Below are 21,763 nucleotides of genomic sequence, written 5' to 3' on the forward strand. Positions count from 1 at the left end.
TTTTTTTATGTTAATAATGATTGAACAAAAAGGGGTGTGAGTGTCACAATTACGATTAGAGGCATGTCTTCCAGTGGATAGAGTAGCAAAGTATTCAGCATTCACGTCATGTCATGCAGTAAGGTAAGTGAATTGTAGCATTAGGATCCCACTTCATGTTGCAACCTAAAATACCTTCAATCATCATCCATCGTAATGCCAGTGCAGAAATAACTGTAGTCAAGTACAGTTGGGGCCTGATATAATCAATTGAAATTTAACAAAATAAATTTGATTAATTGTGTCATTTTTGTGAGCTATTCCTAATTAAGACTAGTTTATGTTTTTTTTTTACCTTTAGTTCTGCTGCCTTTTTTAGGGCATGTTCAGACAGGCACTCATAGGTGATAAGTAATTATTGAACTAATTCCTATCTTTTAGTAGATACATACAGTATATACAAAATATATTCAAACCTTAAACTCTACACATAATCTGATTTTAGCTTTTCCTTCACATGTTAGGTAACACTACACTGTGAGCCTCAGGTCACATTCAGGTAGCTTGTTTGACCTCTCTTAGGTCAGGGTATACTCATGGAGACCCATAGCTTCGTCTGTCTTGAGATTCGGTGCACTTTAACTTAAATCAGCAGCAGATGATACTACTGTCTTACTGAGAATGTGAACATATGTTTTATATGTTCATACTTATGGTCCAATGACGTAATGCCACCTGCATAGATTGGCTAAGAATAGTCGTATTTGGTAGATCTAATATAGTGCATCCAGCGTAAGACAAATACCCAGAGAGATAGCCCGACCTTCAGAATAGATGGTGGCGTACACTGTGACTACATCTCTGTAATCCACTTGTGTTGCTCATCCTCTGTTCTCCTTGGCCAAGCTCCAATAAACCCTCAGTGTAAGACATCAAGTCAGTCTCCTGCAGCTTCTTTGGTTTCCAGTGCTCTGCTTATAAAAATGTATTTCCCAGTCGCCAGGATTAAGTTGAGCCAAGTAAAATTTTATTAGATTTTTCTGTCCTCTGGGCACTTTTCAGATGGGGGTTCAGAGGAGCCTTTGATGTCACAACATGCCTCATCATGCTGGTGCATCTGTGCTCATTTTGGAAAGCTGCCCAGCCCAAATAAAGGTGCATTTACCGAGATGGACTAATGAATTAATGTACTGCCACAAAGCTGAAAAGACAGTTTGCCATACCCATCAGAAAATAGGTGCAAGATCAAATTAAAAACAAAACAAACTGCACATTTTGTGTCAGAAATGCTTATTGGTAGGGAGGCAGACTAGTACGGTGTGCACGCGTGTAGCTTTTAATGTCAACTCTTTCTTGAGCCTGCTCTACATATACAACAGCTTTATGATGTCTTAAAGGTCAATTTGCAATGCGATGGACTATGCTTATGAAATAAAGTACACCATTAATAACAATGTTTTAACCACGGGGCATTTCTCATTGTTGTGTAGTAACTCTGTTTGGTGTCTTTTTGTTGCTCACCTGCACTTTGTTGCGTGTTCTTATCCAAAGAGTGCCTCCAAGTGTATCACTTCCACATTAAATGCTTCCGTTATCCTGTCATGATCATGTACTGGGCTAATATTACGCAACATAAGTTATAATAGTAGATCCTCGAGCTACAGTCTTTGGCAGCTGTTTTTCTCCTCAGATTGCAGCTTCAGCGTTCACATAAAAGATTTATTTTCCTCATCCTCCAAGGTGTTTGTGGCACTAATCACTACTCATACACCCAGGCATGCCAAAGGAGGCCAAGGCATGTTTGGACTCATCAGACCAAACCTAAAAATTGTGGCAGACGTCCTCACTGCATACCCAAGCTGTGGTTACACACACCTCAGCCTTTTCCATCCTCTTCTTACCTGACATGGATATTTATACATGCAGTTCATTAATAAATCATGGCTGACGTGGGATTATCGATGACTTAACATGCGTGCGATTATAATGGACATTATGTACAGGCTTGAATTTACAGATGACAATTCATTCAAGCAGCGACAATAAAAACACTAAAAAATATTTTTTATTTCCTTTCTGTAGGTCTTTGGTAAGTTTAGGTCTACAGGTTCACATGCAACCAACACTGGAGGCCAGATGTTTCTCACTCTCCTCAATACTTCTTCAAGCCTATAGAGAGCAGCACACTCCCCTGAATAGCTCACTTCTGTACAAACACTCAAACTCTGATAAAACCTTATTTTATTCTGTTATCTGTTCAAACAAATCAAACAAAAGAAGTGCCATTTTTGATTTGTCACGCTGAGGAAAGATGCCATTTTCTGGGGGTAAATAACAGGGCGAGAAGCACAGAGTTAAGCAGACACGGTTTTTTTTTTCTAAATTGTACTTTATTTTCTTTTAAAGACATATGTTTTAAAACAGTGATTGTAGAGAATAAATAAAGAAACATTATGTTTGTTTTGTTTTTTTTACTTCCATAGGTACATTTATGTAATTAAAAACTCTATAATAAGTGTGTTCATTGTCTTGAAGACCACAGGAATCCTCTTTTTTTTTCTTCTTCTTAAATTAAAAAAGAAATTGTCACATCTCCTACCCCCTCATCAAATTGATTACCAAATAAATTAAACGTAAAAAATCAAGATAGAAAAATTCCCAGCCATTCCTTCCGCTTTGTTAATTTGAAAAGTAGTGGCAGCAGAGAATCTTAACTCATGAAGTCCTTAAACTCCATTTTTAAACCAAGGTATGTACAGTGAGAGGAAATCCAAATCCCTTCCAGTTTAATTACCCCATGTTTTTTTAATTTACGTATAAATAATAAAACTAACTCTACATAACAATATTACCAATGGTAATCATACAGAATAGTATTTTCTTTTGCCTCCAACAGTGTAGACTGGCCTTCTGTTAACGCCATAGACCACAAATCACACTATACATTAGAACCCTGTTCAGAAGAATAACATCAGTGATATGCTTTTTCATAACATGTAGATCTTGTTGCCAACAATAGAGTATGTACATAATATAAATGAATCCAGCTGTGGAATGATAGGAAATCTGGAGCACTTCTGATATTGCGGATGCAGATTCTGTAGATGTATTTTGTTTCTGATATTACTGCTGTTGTTTGTTGTTTTTGAAAGCGCATACACGTGATACTGCTTTTTGTGAAGTGTTGCTCCTGTGCTATACGGTTGGTCAAACAACCAAAAAAGGCTGGGACATCCCAAGTGGTTTTCTTGATTGAACTCTTAGGTTTTTCCTGGAGGCAAAGAAGAGAAAAGAGAGAGGAAAAAAAAGAGCACAGAGAATTTTAAATCCAAAGTTACACACATCATCATAAAAACACATAAATGTAAGACTTTGGAAGTGGAGTGGTGTCTGCAATACACACTGCTTGCACTGATGTCTCAGGGGAGTCTCAGTAATCAACTAGTGTCCATGCAACTCAAATAGTGACAGTCACACTGCTGCAAGTGTATACACGTTCTTAGAAAATAGTTTGTCATCTCTTTTGGCAGGCAAATTAATTCCGAACATGCACAGTAGGAATTCTGGTGGGAATAACTATAACTTCCAATTTCTTTTAGAAAACAGTTGATTTTACATTTATTCTAATGATATTCAGAACCATGTCAATCACCAAACTGTAGTTTCTCACGGAGATAAGATTATTCAAATCATCCACCAGTTTATATGTGATGCAGGTTGCCGCAAACAGGGCATCTGCAGGTACAAGAAATATCTGTTTGTGACTGTTTAGGCCTGCTTATTATGCAAGTTTTCTAAATTTAACACCAATTGTGTATCAGAGAAATAAATGTGAATCTCTTGTCCCTTATTAATATTGACTAAATTAAAAAACCCTTAACAAGCAGACATTACAAAACCCTCAAATGTTGTTCAAACTATTATTTATTTATTATTACTATTCATTTATCAACTATACATTTTAATTATAATTTCAGATACGGAAAATTTCAAAGGTATCAAACATGTCAGGGTATATGTGCAAATAAACCGAAGATATTTCTATTAAATAGTGCAGCCACAAATAAAACATCTCTCAGTGAAAACAACATATAGCGGTAATATAACTTATACATTTATTGATTTGTTGTAACAGATTTTTTTATTTATTGTGATACAAAGAAAAATTATAAGTTTGTTTAGAGGTTGAAATAGATTCAAACTCTGCATATTTTCTAGAACCTGAAATAGAGAAATAATTTATTCTTCAATATCTTACCTTTTCAAACTTGGTCATTGACCTGCAGATACCCTGTGCATTAACATTATCGTGTGTTTATACGTTATAAGAAATGTTAAGTGGACATTTTTGGATGTACTATTTGAATAGTATCAGGTTTTTTTATGTTATTATTATTATTATTATTATTATTATTATTATTATTATTATTATTATTATTATTATTATTATTATTATTATTATTATTATTATTATTATTATTGTTATAATGTTTTTGGAGTCCCAGAATTCCTACAGAGGAATGCAGTTCCTCAGCCAGCAGCACGTGTCACAGGAACCAAACAGCTTTACCCAAAACCTTCTTATAAGGTTAGTGTCTCAGTTGGTACAACACACACACACACACACGCACGCACACACACACACACACACACACGCACAAACACACATCTAGTCAATACAAAACACTCACACAAATATAAATGCACGCACCTTCTCGTTGCCTCACACACACACACACACACCATGTGGTCAACCATTTACAGGGGCACGTTCAGTACATTTCCAGTCTCACAAAAAACAAACAAAGTTCAGGCACAAAGTCACTTGGAATTGAGTTACAACCAAACAAAGCTCCCGCACTCACCGAAAACTACCACACCAACCAACTAAACAGAGGGAATATGTAAGAATGATAATCATGACCGACAAAAAGGAAACTAATCAAAAACCAAAAAAGGAAAGTAATCTTATATATCCATATTTGATGGACTGCCGGCTAATTTAGCTCTTAGCATTGAAGCTTTTAGAGGACTTGAAAGAAAAAACAGCGTGTCATGATAATCAGTTACTTACAGATGAGGTAAAGTGACAGTTATTGATCAGTGTTTGCAAGGATTAAAACCAGGACAAAATAATAAGAGGAAACTCACAACGCACCAAACACAGTTCATGGTCGCCACAGTAACCCGCCATGCAGTTTGAGCATGGTGAATCAAGGCAACGGCCCAAAATAAAAATTGCTAATGGCAACCATCACAGGCAATATCGCCACAGCAACCAACACAGGCCAATTAACTTACAACGCAGTGAGAAGGAAGAGGGGGGGAGGTTTTAGCGGTTGCTAGGCAACCGTAGCCATAGCGACGCACGTCTCCACGATATATGTATGGACAGTCTTGAGAGTGGTGTGATGGGTTTTTTCAGGAAAAATGGCATATGGCACAGCACAAAAACAATAAATGAAAAGTAAAAACAAAAAATTAATGACGAACAGTAGTTGGCATTCAACCCTGCGACAGAACACTGGTTAGACAAAAACATTTGAGCCGAGTAAAAAAACTTCTACTTCTCAATCAAACTGTCCCTTTAAAAGAAGCAGCCACTTTTACACAATGTATTTCAAATTGATGAGTGCTGCCACCTCATTAAAGTTAATTACTGTAGGGTTATTGACTTCTTCAGTTCCACATGAAAGACAGACGTTTACGTACTGAGCCCCCAAATTACATCCACTCTGTCTCTTTAACTTCCATTCACATTTCAGCTGTCTATCAATCTCCCCCGTCTCCTTCAGTATGTCAATATACAATAACTCACCTCCTTCAGTAAGGCCTGTTGGCATCCTTGGGCCTCTTCAGCTGCACCTTCAGTCTCTTCATGCCGATCTGGAAGCCGTTCATGGCCTGGATGGCAGTCTGGGCGCTGGATGGGTTGTCAAAACTCACAAAACCTGAGGAAGGAGTGACAGAGTCAGAAACAAATATTCACCAAAAGCACATTTATAGGAAAAAACAAAACAAAAACAGTGTACAATTAGTTTTTTACAGGTACAGGTACAGCACGCAATGCAAAGTACACAAATGGGGATATTGTTGTTACTGGTTTTTATTCATTCTTGGTTGGGTAGCGTTGTTGATTATGTATGACGAGGATGAACAAAGTGGTTGAGTTGAGGGGATGAACGCCGGGGCGTTGCTTTATGTAATTGATTGATGGATTAGTATAGAAAAGGAGAAGGGCAAGAGAGGCATGTTGCTTCTTCGTCTTTGACTGTTGTATATGTTCATTATTATTTATTGGGTTTTCTTTTGCTTAGCTTTTTTACATATACATTTTATTTTTATTTATTCAAATGTTCAAAATAAAGTATATTCAATTCAATTCAATCCAATTCAAAGTCTCTAAAATCCACAAGGTGCCATTCCACAATGACTCACCAAAGCATTTACTCTGGTTGGTGGCGCGGTCGACAAAGACCTTTGCAGAGATGACGTTTCCGAAGGGAAGGAACATCTGCAGTATCTCAGAGTCAGTGAACTCCTGTGGCAGGTGGTAGATGAAGATGTTACAGCCCTCTGGACCTGAACACAAATAGAGGAGAGACACGATGACACAGATATGACATGACAGGATGAGACAGGTTAGTGAAGACGGACAGTGTTGAGTCAGTGCGAGCAACAGGATGTGTAACAATTATAATACATTTTATTTTGTAGAGCTCTTTTTTAGATAAGAGATGCTTTACTTGACAAGTCAGCAGGTAAAATGAGACTTAAACACAAAACAAGTGCAGAATAGTAAAACAGAGCAGGAAATAAAATCTAATAATAAAAGCAGTTATAGTTAGTAGTATAGTCCTAGACTCCCTTATCTGAGTTATGCACCCATTTTTAAAATGTATTTAATTGATCTTTTATTTAGTATATACACATGTATGTTTTATTTTACATCTTTGTCAATTTTATGTTATTTATTATATTTGGAAATATTTTGAATCTTTTATATCATCTGTGAATGTGCATGAATATCATTTTATAGTTATTTCATATAAATAGAAATGAGCATTGACACAACAATATTTAGTTTGAAGAAAACATCCATCCTGTCTCTGTCCGAAGGAAACTAAATCTGCCTTCCAGCACTAATTAGTGAGCTTCAGGTTCTCAATTATGATGTGTTTTCTGAGTTTTATACTTTAAATAATACATTTTGGGTTTTTTGTTGATCTTGGTCGGCTAAAACAAGAAATTTGAAAATGTCATTTTGGCCTCTGGGAAATTATGATTGGTGAGATTTTTCACTAATTTCAGATTTTTATAGTCTAAACAATATTTAAATAATACTGGATGGATTGGTCAATAATAGAAACAATCATTAGCTGCAGCCCTAGTTTTGACAAAGATTAAAGCACACTTTCAAATTATATAATTCAAACAAATTGTAAAAGTCTGCTAATACATTTTTCACATCATACAGAAACGAATAAAAACCAACTGATTCCTAAAATGGCAGCAGAATTGTTTGCATTATGGTTATCTGTGATGTAAAGTAAGCTTGTGTGATTTTTAGTAAATGGTATAAAACATGCAAAACCACAGGAATGTTTTCTCTAAGCTGTGATTATCTGAGCACCGCTCGTTGAGTTTACCTTCTCGCTGCTGCAGCTGCTGCGGCTGCTGCGGCTGCTGAGCCACCAGTGTGGGCTGGTGGGGGAACGGCTGTCCCACCAGGCTGTAGGCAGCAGGGTAGGTGGCTGATGGGGAGGAGGAACAGGTGAGCAGAGAGCAGCGGTGAGGCAGGACAGAGACTGCAAACTAATCAGTTCTTCCTCAAAACAACATCTGACAGGGCTGCATTCCCACCTACAGATTTGCTAAAACCGGGAGATGCTTTGCATTTAGTTTGTGATGTATGACTCATTCTGTAGAGCTGCAAGTTTAAAGTGTGTAATATATGTGCATGTTTTGACTTTAGATGTAAATTTTTACCTTGCACATACAGTGTTGTTTAGTCGGGGAGTGCAAAGGTAATGTAGCTGCATCCCATTATGTTACATAACACTGTTTTGCATTCTGGTTACACAGGACTGAAAGGTTATTTCTTTAAATGTTTTATTGTTTTACATCTAGCAACCATATAACAAACTTAAGTTGTGCCAGTGATATGCATAACATTTTGATACAACTCAAGATGACCCATATTTTTCAATGATCCTCGTGGTGTCTCTGTGAAGAGTCTATTTGTCCCATTTATCAATACATTCAGATTGTTGTTCTTACTACATGTGTCTCCACATTGAACATGTTCACTTGTCAGATTGCCTAGATATAACACCACATATGTCTTTGGTAAGTCATAACCCAATATTGCTTTTAACTCTACTTGTACATCAACCCAGTATTTTCAAATAAAAATGCAAAGGTTATTTCTAAGAACGAAAACCAAAAGAATCTCAGTATGTAAAAGTATATTTTATATTTTCTCTCCTACAGTGAAACTTCACACAGTATATTCAGCTTATTTCCAGCAGTAAGACAAGTACATAGCAATAGATTTCAATAAATAAATAGCAATTTATGTCACATTCTGCATTATATCGGACACATCTGACACAGAGAGACAGTGAGGCTCACCTGTATAGTGCTGCATGCCTGTATAAGCTTGCTGCATGGGGTCCAGGACCGGACTCTGAGCTGTGGTGGAATAAACACATCGTCACCAAATGCTTCATTCGCACAACAAACAAATCCTGAATGCTATGTGGGGCACATCAGCATGCTCCAAATAACATTTAGTGCTTTTTATTTCATCTAATTTCATCTTGATTTGAAGATCCTTTCGGTTGCACTTAAAAACAGGAAGCCTGTGAATCTGTGGAGGAATATTTTATGTTATTCTTTATTAGGATGTTGTGGCTCTACCTTGATAGGCATGAACCCCGTTGGTGTACAGGGCTTCAGTTACTGATTGGCCGTTGGGTGGAGCTGGCAAAGAAGCGTAGCTGTTCACTGTGAGCGGTGGCAGAGTAGGAGTCCCTGCCATGGAGGGGGGAGTGCTGGTACCTGCAGACATGTTTAATGCATTTATTTTCATTTAATAAATGTAATCAACAGCATTAATACAGAATTTAAAGCAAGACAACGAGGAGGTTAAGTACGAGTACATGTATAGATTTCTCAATCAACAGGAAACTTATTTGATTTCCATTTTTGATGATTCCTTTAGTCCAGAGGTTTTCAAAGTGTTTCAGGGGAGGCTCAGTGAATGAAAGTGGAAAAATATTATATTAGTTATTACATTCGTTTAAAGGAGAACTTAATTGATGCCTTAAAATTGACATTTCTTTATGTATTGGGTGTAGTCGGGAGTTATGTCAAACAGCAACATAAAGGCTATCTTGGCTCAATTGTTGAGCGTCTATGTGATCAAATAACATAATCATTATGATCCCATAGGCATCCAGGAATTGAGTGAAAGTAAGCAAGTAAACTAAGGGGGGAGGGGGGCACCTTTTTCCAAGCTTTGTCTGAGGGGAAGCCCACAGTTTCAGACTTTTAAACCCCCTGTCAGTGTATTTATATAGCCCAATATCACATAACATGAATTTGCCTCAAGGGGCTTTACATTCAGTACAGAATACGACACCCTCTGTCCTTTGACCCTCACTTCAGATAAGGAAAAACTCTTTTTATAGAGAAAGGATGTAAGAAACCACAGGAAGAGCAACCGAGGAGGGATCCCTCTCCCAGGATAGACAGGCGCGTAATAGATGTTGTGTGTACAGAATAACTAACATAATAAAATTACAGTAGAGTTCACAGCAAGACGAGAGACTCCGAGAGGCTGCACTCTGGCACAGTGGTGCTTTGATCTAGATGCTAGCATCAGCATGCTAATATGCTCACAATGACATTGCTAATATGCTGATCTTAAAAGGTACCCTGTGGAGTTTCTGACCTATAGTAGTGCTATTGAGCATCTTTTTAATGATGCATACGGGGGAGGTGATAAACACTCCTGCCAAAGGTTTCACAATATTCCACTGATCTACAGGTGGTAGTAATGCACAAAGAAACACAGCAATGTGCCATCAAAGCCAGGCAAGAAGAAGACTGCAAGCTAGTAAACAATGCAAGATTTTAAATAATTTGCAAATGTTAATGAGAAAGGAAATGCAACACTTTTGTTAGACCTCAAGGATACACACACAATACGATTAACATTCATTAATAATATAGCTTTTGTTTGTTTACAAGAAAACTGCACAGTGCACCTTTAAGCAGGTAATGTTTACCACAAACATCGTCTTAGTTTACCATGCTAACATTTGCTAATTAGCACTAAACACAACATACAGCTAAGGCTGATTGGTTTTGCAGGTATTTGGCCATGAATCAAAGTATTGGACTCATAATGGCACTAGATTAATAAGATAAGGGATCACCAAACTATTTATTAGCTAAGGGATCACCAAAGTCATTACAATTCATCCTGAGGGGAACATTAATGTCTGTACATGTGCTGTTTACAGTTTCATAAGTTTAAAGTTGCTGCTTATGTCTGTTTCATATAATTCTAAATTAAGTACTGAGGGTTGTTTATTGAAACTCTCAAATTTTGCCTCGGCTATAATACAGACTATCCAAGTACTTGCAGGATGCAGGTACTAAAGCTAAGTTCACACTGAAGGCAAATGTGGCCCACATCAGATTTATTTTGCAAATATGTGACTCAAATCTGTCACACATGTGATCTGATCTTTTTAATTCTGATTTGGGCCACTTTAATATGGTCCTAAATCATATAAAGGTCAGGTTTTTTGCAATGCATGGATGTATAATAAGATCTAGAGAGATTCCAATGTTGCCCAGTGGTCACTTGCGGTATTGCAGCGCAAAATTCCCCTGCGGCCCAAAAAGCATTTTCCCCATAGACCACCTTTGTAAAAGAAGCGTCTATACAACTGTTGGCGGAAAACCTGAAGTCCAAAAAGGTGAATTCCTGAGAAAATCTGAGACATCATCACTTTATAAAGTCTTTACTCCTAGCGTCAACTTATGGGTGGGGTCAGTAGGAGAAACACATATTCAGTGGGAATTCATGCGACTTTTCCGTCACTCAAGATCGATTTGTTTAAATTCTGTGCAGACATTGCTCCACAAAAAGCCATCATTAAAAATGTGGCTCTCTTTCTCCTCATCAGTGTTATCATCTGCTCACAGATGTGCTGGCATCCTCTCCCTCCCCTGTGCTGCGTGTAACATTCTTGTGATAACAATTGTGATCATTTGAAATAATGTCAACAAAAAATCAGTTCAGAGCAATAAATCAGAATTGAGATCTAAGGCTCTTCTGCCATAAATGTAAAAGCTAAAGTGGCTTACATCAGGACAATAGTTTTATTTTATTTGGTCCTCTTAGGTCCACCTCTCTTTGTGTATCTGTCCTCGTATTTCAAGCCGAAATCTAATCAAGGCCGGCCGGGCCAGACGTCTCTGCCTCTCATTACCTGAGGATGGGGTGATGGATGAGATCGGCGTGGCAATGATGCTGTTGGGGTTGAGGGCGGCGAGCTGCTGCATCTGAACCGCTGCCACCGTTGCAACAGGAGAGAGGTAGGCTGACTGCGCCACCAGGGCCTGCTGCTGCATCAACTGGAGGACGGAGAGTCAGGAGCGTTTAGAGTATGACTATGTAGAGAGGGATCTGTCTGTGTTTGTGTGTGTAGACATTGAGTGGGTGGTTCTGTAGATTAGAAGGAGTCCTAGGGACGCACAATATTATTGTGATGCGCACAAGGGGAATACTCACAGGACGTGCAAGGTCAAGGAAGGCAAAGTAACTCAAACACGTCATGCTACAACTTTTTTGCTGCTTGATACAAAAGAAAACATTTTCCATGACTAATCTACAAGAGAGGGCTGTATAATAAAACATAATTTAATCAGATTTAAGGGCTCTTGGATACAATAGTTTGTTGATAGTGAGTGACATGCAGGCTCTGCATACACAGCGAACAACCAACCACAATTATTGTTATTCAATTTATCAAACAACACTAAGCAGAATACGCTTAGTCGACTACAACCTAAAAAATCAGCGAGGAGAAAAACACTCAAACAAAAGGTTTGGTTGCAAAAAGAAACACAACGTCACTTGTATGGAAATGTTTTGGCTACAGAAACAATTATGTTGACCAAAAACAGGTACTTTGTTGTCGTTTGGTGAAAATGTCAGAAGACGGAGACACTTTGAGAAGATTTAAATTATTAACTAGTCAGAAAAATCCAGTATCTTTAATATAATAGTAATAGCTCCAGTCTGAAGCTCAATCAGGAGTCAATATATGTAAAAGGTCACATCTCTGCAAGCTGCAACATCACACAGACAGACAAACTGTCCTTGCTGACTCATTGTGCCAAATGTGGTTAGAATTGGTCTTAACATCATGTAGTGTGCCCGGTGTCTGGGCTGCACAGATGAAATTATTATATTATATTATGCCTCTGTTTTAAGTGTATCAGCACTTAAATGACCCTTTTAGAAAGCAATTTTATTTTGTGTTTTAGTTGAACTTTTTACTATTTAAGTATAGAACTCACTCACTGCTATAAATCAACACATCCATTACGGGTTAACATTTTTTGTCAGGCCTCCTTAAGTATCAGAAAGTGAACGACTGTAAATGAGCCAAATCTGAAACCATTTGCAGTAAACGGTCAATTAGCGACGAGCGGTAATGTGGCTTTACTCTACATTTTAACGTGCATTTTCTTTAAAGTTAAAGTCATCTTGTATGACATTGAAACTCTTCTGTAAGAATCACTTGGAACATATTGAGTAAGGTTTGCTTTACAAGAGCGTTTAGTAGATTTTAAGTTAAATATTTTTCCTGATATATCAGCTGCAGTATCTTTTTGGTCATTATGCTTAGAATAATGCAAATCTGTTCAGCAGCTCTTCAGCAGTATGCAACATAAAAGTACAGTAAGTTTTTAAAAAAGTGAATAAAATAAAATGATAAATTAAAGCAAAAATATATTCCAAGACAAGCAATAAAAACAAGATAAAGTGATTTTGAATGTTAAATGTTGGTTAAGTAGCAGCATATTCAATGATATGTGCCCTACTGTAATATGTGTAAAACATCAGTTATTTCAGAGCTACCCAACTTTTTTGCACAGCAGACTGTCTTTATGTTGTTGTGGACCAATCACCAATCACGTAATTGTTCTTCACAGACCATCAGTAGGCACAAAGGATGTAAAACTTAACCTTATTTGCTCTGTATTTCCTTGTGGATATTTAATTTAAGATAAAAATAGATATAGACCTCTCAGCAACAGTAGTTAGGTCATGAAAGACAGAGTGTGTGCTTCTTACGAAATGCGCCTATACTGTATGAGTGTGTGTGTTACTCACGGCCTGTGTGTAGGCGTTGTAGGCCCCGAGGTGCAGGGTCATGGGGCTGATGACTCCCAGCTGAGAGGCCACCTGCTGCATCCGCCGGAGCCCTCGCTCCTTCTCTGAATCAGCAAACTTCACCACCAGGCTGGACGAGGCGCCCTGGGAAATGGGAAAACACTTTCCACATCATAAAATAACTCTTAACATTCTGGTGGTCTCCGGTTCCAAGACCGTGTAATCACAAAACCCTGGTTTAGTACGACCAGGGACGGTTTTTGCAAGTCATTCTCCTCCATTTCATATCAGTTCTATGCTGTTTGCCATCAAATCAAGGCAAACATGCCTAAAACGTAACACTGAACACTTTTTAGCTGAGTTATATCTCCATTTTTCATATTAGGGCCGCAACTAACGATGATTTTCATAATCGATTCATCTGCAGATTATTTTCTTGATTAATAGTTTGGTCTATAAATGTCAGACGGTAGTGAAAAATGTCCATTCGAGTCCAAGTACATGTCTTTACATGTTTTGTTTTGTCAGTCCAAAACTCAAACATATTCAGTTTAATATGATATAAAACAGAGAAAAGCAGGAAATCTCTATATTTGAGATGCTGAAAACTGCATTTTCTGACATTGTTGTATGAAAAAAATACTTTAACAATTATGATTGATCAAAATAGTTGCCGATTCTTGTTCTGTCGATCAAGTTTAGTCGACATATTACAGTTCGATACACTTATCATTGCAGCTCGACTTCACATACAGTAAGATATCCTTTTCATTTATTCGACCTGCACCAAACCACAGTACATATCACCACAGTGTGTGTGTGTGTGTGTGTGTGTGTGTGTGTGTGTGTGTGTGTGTGTGTGTGTGTGTGTGTGTGTGTGCGTGCATGTGCGTGTGTGTGAGGAGGAGGGGGACAGAAATGGGAAGTGGTGACTATTAGCTGAGTCACCACGTTAAGTGTCTAAATGACTGGATTTGGAGCATCTACTAGTGTGTGTACTGTATTTGAGTGTGTGTGTGTATGTGACCATGTGTTTCTCTGCGTGTGTGTGGGTGGGGGGGGACTCACTGGTAAAGTGCGACTCCCATGCAGAGCGTTGATGGCGGCCTGGGCCTCTGCGTTGCTCTGGTACTTTACAAATGCACACCCTAGATGAAATGACACACCATTAAACGTGGCCTCACACAGACAGACTGACACACACAAACACAACCACACACACACACACACACACACACACACACACACACAGTATACAGAAACTATTTCCCTTTAGAAATACATTAGGAGCCGTCTTACATCCAGTGCTTCATCAGTTACCCTGGCATCATTAAACATGGTCCACAAAACATTCATTGCTTCATCAATCACAGTCCGTAAACCACCAAACGCATCATTAGCCATGACCCATAAAACCTATTGCACCATTAGTCATGCCTCATGCAACAAACGCAGAAAAATATAGCATCTGTGTTTGAACTGTCGTCGGACTTTGATTTACATGGCAAATATCATTATCATTGTTGTTAGTGACAATATTAATTTACATTCACGTGATTGGAAATGTGCTGAAGACTTAATTCTCAGGGCTGGTTAAAAATACAGTTACACAAAGTCTATGTCACTTTTACAGTTCTGCACTCATTTGTAATCATTTCATATTCGAGAACTGTAAAAGCTAAAGGAAGTTACAGGTGTTTTGGAAATAGTGGAGGGTAAAGCTTCTTCCAGGGTAATTCAAATAAGAAAATACTTTGGATCTTATTGCATCCATTTAAGTATGGAAATATTAAATCACTCAAATGGTTAGTAAGAATGTATAATTGTATAATGAGTAATACTGTATGATTACTTTCACATACATCTGTAATGTAACAGAGGCACAGCAGTCTTTGTTGTTATCATGACTGGAAATAACTTATTCTAACCTTTCATGTTTTTATCCTGTGTCATGCTTGAATTATGTGCATAACTATTTATTTGTGTTATATGCTGTTTATAGTTTGTCACTATTTTGTGAAGGAGCCTACAGCTTAAGGAAAGTTAGACTTGTTAAGACTTTGTTTTTAATTCCTCTCAGAATTAATTTATAATAACAAAAATTGAAGAAACAAAAAGTAGATTAATAATAAGTTTAACACAATTTTACTTCCCATGTGTTCCCATGCATTTTAAGATTTTTGAAAGATTGATTTAGGACATTTTGTAATACAGATGAATAATAATAATAATAATAATAATAATAATAATAATAATAGTAATAATAATAATAATAATAATAATAATACTGTTTGTGTTATGTGTTTCTGCATGTCCACGCACCATGTTGTATTGACCCTATTTTGTGTGTTTCTCAGGCAAGAGTTTACCTTTGCTGGTGCCGTCGGGCCCGCGGAGCACCGTGCACTCCTCTATGCTGCCAAACGCCTCAAACATCTTTCTCACATCGGTGTCCGTCTGCTGTTTTCCCAACATACCCACAAACAGCTTCCTGTCTTCTAAGGGGAAGGAGATCGCCGAGATGGGAGGGAGAAAAACAGGATAATGTGCGGATAATGTGAGTGAGGTTACAGAAAGGGAATAGTGGTAGCAGATGTTTTATGGGAGAGGTGATACAGGCAGGGAGAAGGGGATAGGTGCCATGTCACCTTACATGCATGAATTATAAAGGACAACAGTGTGATAAGCAGCTACAAAGCAGGAGGGTTCAGCCTGCTATGCTTCACAGTGCCACCAGAGTGCAGTAACATGAACATCACAAATAACAAACAGCATCTGGCGGTGACTCAAATGTTTGTCACCCTCTGTGTTGTCAGAGAAGCTGCTCCGTTTGTCCCCGTCTGTGAAGGATCAGACCAGTGTTTCTGCATGTTTTAGCCCATTTTCCACAAATCACATGCACGGTGCATTCCTGCAGACTATTCTGCAAAGCATGCCAATAGATTTATAGGTCGTAACCTTTATTTTATAACATTCAGGTTGCCATTTGTTTCCCATTCATTTTGGTATGGAATGAAAATCAACTGTCAGGAGACTTAAAGCTTGAGGTACAGCATCCGTCACAGCGAACATGTCATGGTCTGTTGTGTTATTACATTGTTACATAAGATTGCGGTTGAAAATGTGCTTTGATTAGAAAAGTCTTCCTGTGCCGTGTGTCAATGTGCTGGATTTGAGAGCTGGCTGCCGTATAAGCATTGCATCCACAAGCTGATATAAAAAGAAAATCTTTTTTGGTCTTTTCTTGTATAAAAAGTTGTGGTTTGACAGCCAACATGTGAGCACGAAAATAAAACCTACCATTATGCCGACTGTGATGGATTACCTATCAAGTTCATTTCAAGCGTCTGCAAACTCACTGTCAAACAATACTGAAATTAAATGAAAAACAATCACTCACTAAAAATATGCTTTGCAAAATAGTCCACAACAAACTAATGTGTACTCAAAATGTTTAAAGTTGGAGAAAATGAATTGATTATGTGATCTTTAATAGACCTTTCTCACGGCAGACATTTTGACTCGTCATAGTAGGAAAAGCACAGGTGTTGCTAATCACATTAACGATGAATCTGTTCTGTTCAAGTGTCTCAGTACGTCATAGCAGTGAGCGAGCAGGCACAATACCAGGACCCTGAAACTGAAACAGCTAAATGGAATTCAGCCGTCATTCATTTTATTATTTACACCTGCGCTTTTCCTCCTGTGACGCATGTGTGATGGAGTGCCTGCTGCACCTCCAGTTTTCAAATTGATTGTGATACTTTACTGAAACCAATATCTGCCATAAAACAATGGCGTGCTTTGGAAAATGGTCAACAATAACATATAGTATCTATGAATTATAGCAAATGAGCAAGTATACAAAAATGTGATGCTTTGAGCCGTTGGAAAGAGCTTACATTTATATCAGCATATATATATGCTCACAAATGTTGAAAAGTGGGTGGAAATTAACTGTGATAAAGAAACTAATTGAGTAGATCTAGGGCAGAAGGATATTTATTGGCATTTATCAAGTCAGATCCAGCAGTGAAGCACACTTTAAACTAAATGCGTGATGTACAGGTGTAGTTTGACCGCAACAAAACATCCATATTAACATGAAACTTAATCTAATACTCAATCTTGAATCGTAGTTTTGAGAGATGACACAATCCTGCATATTTTCTATGCAAATTATTGTTGTCGTTGCAATTAATTGTTTGTTGAAATGTCCTTAATCATCAACTGATATTGACTTAATTTCTGTCATTTTAACTTCTCAAGAAGTCTACTCAAAAACATTTTTACTTTTGGCAAAAACACTTGTTAAAATGGACATTGTTGGCCGTGTACATGGCGTAGGTGTTGCTAAAACAGGTGCTGTGTTTTTGGATGGGGACAGGTGTCTCTTACCCCCTCTGCTCTCGCTGTCCGCAGGCTTCACTTGGATTGGGCGGTTCATCTGGAAAGATAAAGGTCACGTTTTAAATTATATACCAAAAGAAAAATGCAAAAGATGACAGTCATGTGTTCTTACTTCATGTAACCTATCTAGAAATGCTATTAATGCTTTAATATGACAGTGACATATGCGTGCATGTATGGATTAGTTCATTTGAACTGAGCTCCAGCCTCCTACGATCCCTCACTTATTTCTAATTTTGGCCAACTCTCCAGCAGACCACGACTGACACGGATGTGTGATGTTACATTCACAGTGTCGTACAGTCTCTCTCTCTCTCTCTCCGAGTCTCTCTCTCTCTCTCTCTCTCTCTCTCTCTCTCTCTCTCTCTCTCTCTCTCTCCGAGTCTCTCTCAGAATCTGCTCTAATCCTGCCGTCTATCGTTCCCTCTCCCCCTATCACACAAACCAGGAAAAGCACACACCCACGCGGGATTGGGGAAGTGATAAGATTAAGAACACTCGCTGGCTAATCTGGATTACAGGAGCACGCAGCATCAGAATAGTGAGAGATTCTGAGCCTGACAGAGAGACAGAGATCAGGGTTAGAAATGAAGGAATAATATGTGAAAAAACAAAGAATGAAAGAATGACAAAGATAAAAGAGAGAACACACGACACATTAGGTTAGATTAGGTGACCTTTTCATAATTCATCAAAAGACAAACTGCTGAAATGCCTTTTTTTCCTCTTTATTTCTCCACAATTATGATCCTCCCCATTATTTAACAAACCCCCTAAGGAATTCAGCACACATCAGTGCTTCGGTGACTCAAATGTATAGAGCGCGATGAAAAGAGGTATTGAGTGAAATAAAGAAAAGAACGAACAAGAGGGCAAAAGAGAGATGGGTGGGATTGAGAGGGATTGAGGGAAGGAAAGGAACATATGGAGGAAAGGATGGAGGAGGGGGATGTGCGTGTGTGTTAAGGGGGGGGAAGAAGGAGGAGGAGGGAGGGTGACGTCGGTGAGGAGTGGAGGTGAGAGCAACAGAGTGACACTCTGTTAACTCTGGCTTAATGAAGGTCTTAATTATGGAGCTGGTGACATTTCAGCCCGTCACTGACCCTGTGTCACTGATTGATCCGCTGTGATCGGTCACCAGAAGACACTATTGATCGCCACCACCGCCAGGACCCGCATGCACAAACACTGTGACCGTCACTGTCCCTAACCACCGGCTGAGATACCACCAACACCTGCTGCAGAGGGCCCCTGAACCTCTTCACTGAGAGCATCCAATTGATTGCGCCAATTAATAGGATGATAGAGTACATGGAAGGGCAAAGTCTCAAAACCATCTTCCAATCAGTCAAGCAAATGTGGGCGTCCGCTCCTGCAGTTGGTGAATAGTAATTTTTGTTTAAATTATAGTTTTATTTGCAGTGAAGATAACATCATCCTGACAATGTGTTGTATTCCTGTTGTAAGGTGCTTTGGATAAAAGCACTCAACAAAGAGGACTAATGTTACTATAAAAGGCATTCACTGTCTCTTATCCACTGTTTACCACTATGCACTTTTACACCTACAGTACCCAGTGCAACAACCATAATGCATGTTATATATTTACTCTACCTTACATTTTCTGTACACTCTTTTGCAGCCCACTGAGATTACATTTGTTCTCTTATTTTTGCACTCTTTTATCTAATTCTACGGCCCTGTGTACATAAACTGAGGGCAATATACATGGATATATATATATATATCAAAAAAATTGAGAACCACCAGATGTTGCTCTAGACTAGAGCATCAGCATCTCCGACCAAAACAAATGGGCGTGTCGGCAACACCTCCCTCCTCCTTTAGTCTTCTCAGCAAGATGTAACGAGATAAACAACAGAGTAAAGTTACACTGTTTCTGAACAGCTTGGCTATTATTTCGCTGGTTGGAATATAGATTATTTACAGTAAAGAGTTATTTTAGTACCATTGGTAACATATTAAGCTGTGTAAGGAGCTATTTCTTCGATCTGCTTCGAGTGACATAAATCCATTAGAGATGCATCGATCAGTCGATTTTCTGGCTGTGAAACAACAACTAGTGCCACATGATGGTTTCACATGGCGAGCACAGGGCAACATAAACTGACTATTGTCACAGCTACACACTCACAGTGTTGCCATCTTGCCGACATTCTAGCTAGATGTAGCTACTTTTCAGGCCCTATAAAAGCTTTTCTATCAAGACAATCAGGGAAAAGCAAGAAATGCATTCAAATATTTTACATTTTAATGCATTGCATTGCAGTAATTGGCTCTTCTGCTAACATCAAGTCAAATATAATTTAGGTAGCTACAGTGTGATGGTTTGAATTGAATGTTTGGGACACCGCTGGCAAACAGCTAACAACAGTATATTTATAGAGGGATCCCTCATCAGTTGCTCTCCCTGAGGTTTCTTCCATTTTCCCCCTTTAATTATGGAGTTTCTTTTAGGAAGCTTTTTCCTTGTGCGATGCGAGGGTCTAAGGACAGAGGGTGTCGTAACCTGTACAGTCTGTAAAGCACACTGAGACAAATGTATCATTTGTGATATTGGGCTATATAAATAAATTTGCCTTCTCTGCCATCTCGCTTTTACAATGCTGTGCAGGAGATCACTCTCTTAGTGTCTTTATAAATGCGGGGAGGGCAAACAGTGTCAAAAGGATTCGAAGTAATTTGTTGCCTAGACCTGAATTGCTTCCGTGGTGGTAGCATGTAAATTTAACACATTACGTACCACCACCATGTGATGTGGTGTGATTACAACACACAGAGATGGAGAGTGACTCATGGGTATATAAAGAGAACGTGTGACTTCATTCTCTGCTTTAGACGCCATTACTCCACTATATGTTTATAGCATAATATAGTTGTTTGCTGCTAAAATAATGTTCTAAATCTCATATATTTAGCTCCTTTAAGGAATTAAAGCTGATTCTACAATCTCATAGCCGGGGTTTAATGTCACATCCTTTGCTTGATAACATGTTAGAATGATGCCTGTACAAAATGCCGTGGCCCATATTTCACTGCAGGAAGACAAACAGTGGTGGTGATAAGGAGAAGCGCAGCAGATGGCTCAGGAGATGGGAATTAGAATATACAAGAGGGAAAACAGTGAGAAGTGGAGGCCATCGAGGCTGAGCCACTTCAGATCGGCACGGCAACCGGCCCCACTTCTCTGACGGAGACCGCGCTCGCATGGCCATCGTCATGACAACCCCGGTGATGAGAAGAACTCCACATCAGGTAAACAAGGTTGTCCTGAATGACGTGCGGAAAGAGACGGGTGAAAAACAAATGAGGAGGACAAAGGGTGCTTCTAGGTCGAGAGATAGAGGGATTAGATGTGTGAGGGAGGGAGGGAGGGAGGGAGACGAGCAGGAAAGGAAAAATGAAAGACACCGACCAAAAAAAGAAAAAAAACGGATGATGGAGGGAGCGCTCGTGCCTGTTGAATGTTGGCGCTGCCTCGAGAGCAGATGCAGAAGCAGGGAGAAAAAGATCTCCCTCTAAGCCTAAACCACTAACGTACACTTTACAGTAATTTGCTCTCTCCCCTCCTCCTCCCCTCCTCCTCCTCCTGTTGCTCCCCTCCCCTCCTCTTTCTCTCTTAGGCTTGTTTACAAAAACAGTCCCACACTGTGCACAGACAACACACAGGCAAAACCTGCCTGATCAACAGCCAATTTTACCTGTGGGTCTGTGCTATTTGATTTGTTTCTCCCCCCTTGTGCTCCATCTCCAAACACGCAGACATTATATACAATCATCCTTCGACTAAACACACATTCATTGTTCCACACACACACACACACACACACACACACACACACACACACACACACACTCTGTCTGCTCCTGTCGCTCACAGCAACATCTACACATACTTAATCTTTTCCGCTCTGTGATGCTACGGGGGAT

The 21,763-nt window shown here is 38.8% G+C and overlaps 1 protein-coding gene across 9 annotated transcripts in view; it reads right to left on the minus strand.

Moving 5' to 3' along the window:
* Nucleotides 1-2,511: 2,511 nt before the first annotated feature.
* The window catches only part of celf3a (cugbp, Elav-like family member 3a), a 28,947-nt gene continuing 9,695 nt past the window's right edge, over nucleotides 2,512-21,763 (minus strand). For 2 of the 9 annotated variants that reach the window (XM_029442751.1, XM_029442755.1), the window contains 11 exons: nucleotides 17,801-17,849; nucleotides 15,772-15,900; nucleotides 14,471-14,550; nucleotides 13,403-13,564; nucleotides 11,490-11,634; nucleotides 8,902-9,042; nucleotides 8,614-8,673; nucleotides 7,629-7,733; nucleotides 6,418-6,561; nucleotides 5,798-5,930; nucleotides 2,512-3,250 (listed from right to left, as the gene is read on the minus strand). In XM_029442751.1, the coding sequence (XP_029298611.1) occupies nucleotides 5,803-5,930; nucleotides 6,418-6,561; nucleotides 7,629-7,733; nucleotides 8,614-8,673; nucleotides 8,902-9,042; nucleotides 11,490-11,634; nucleotides 13,403-13,564; nucleotides 14,471-14,550; nucleotides 15,772-15,900; nucleotides 17,801-17,849 (1,143 nt within the window). In that variant the 3' untranslated portion in view covers nucleotides 2,512-3,250; nucleotides 5,798-5,802. Of the gene's footprint in view, nucleotides 3,251-5,280; nucleotides 5,376-5,797; nucleotides 5,931-6,417; nucleotides 6,562-7,628; nucleotides 7,734-8,613; nucleotides 8,674-8,901; nucleotides 9,043-11,489; nucleotides 11,635-13,402; nucleotides 13,565-14,470; nucleotides 14,551-15,771; nucleotides 15,901-16,203; nucleotides 16,243-17,800; nucleotides 17,850-21,763 lie in introns of all 9 variants that reach the window. The other 7 variants (XR_003832992.1, XM_029442749.1, XM_029442746.1 and 4 more) reach the window with 7 other exon arrangements.

The sequence above is a fragment of the Cottoperca gobio genome, chromosome 11 (assembly GCF_900634415.1).
Source record: "Cottoperca gobio chromosome 11, fCotGob3.1, whole genome shotgun sequence".
In the NCBI taxonomy this organism is placed as follows: domain Eukaryota; kingdom Metazoa; phylum Chordata; class Actinopteri; order Perciformes; family Bovichtidae; genus Cottoperca; species Cottoperca gobio.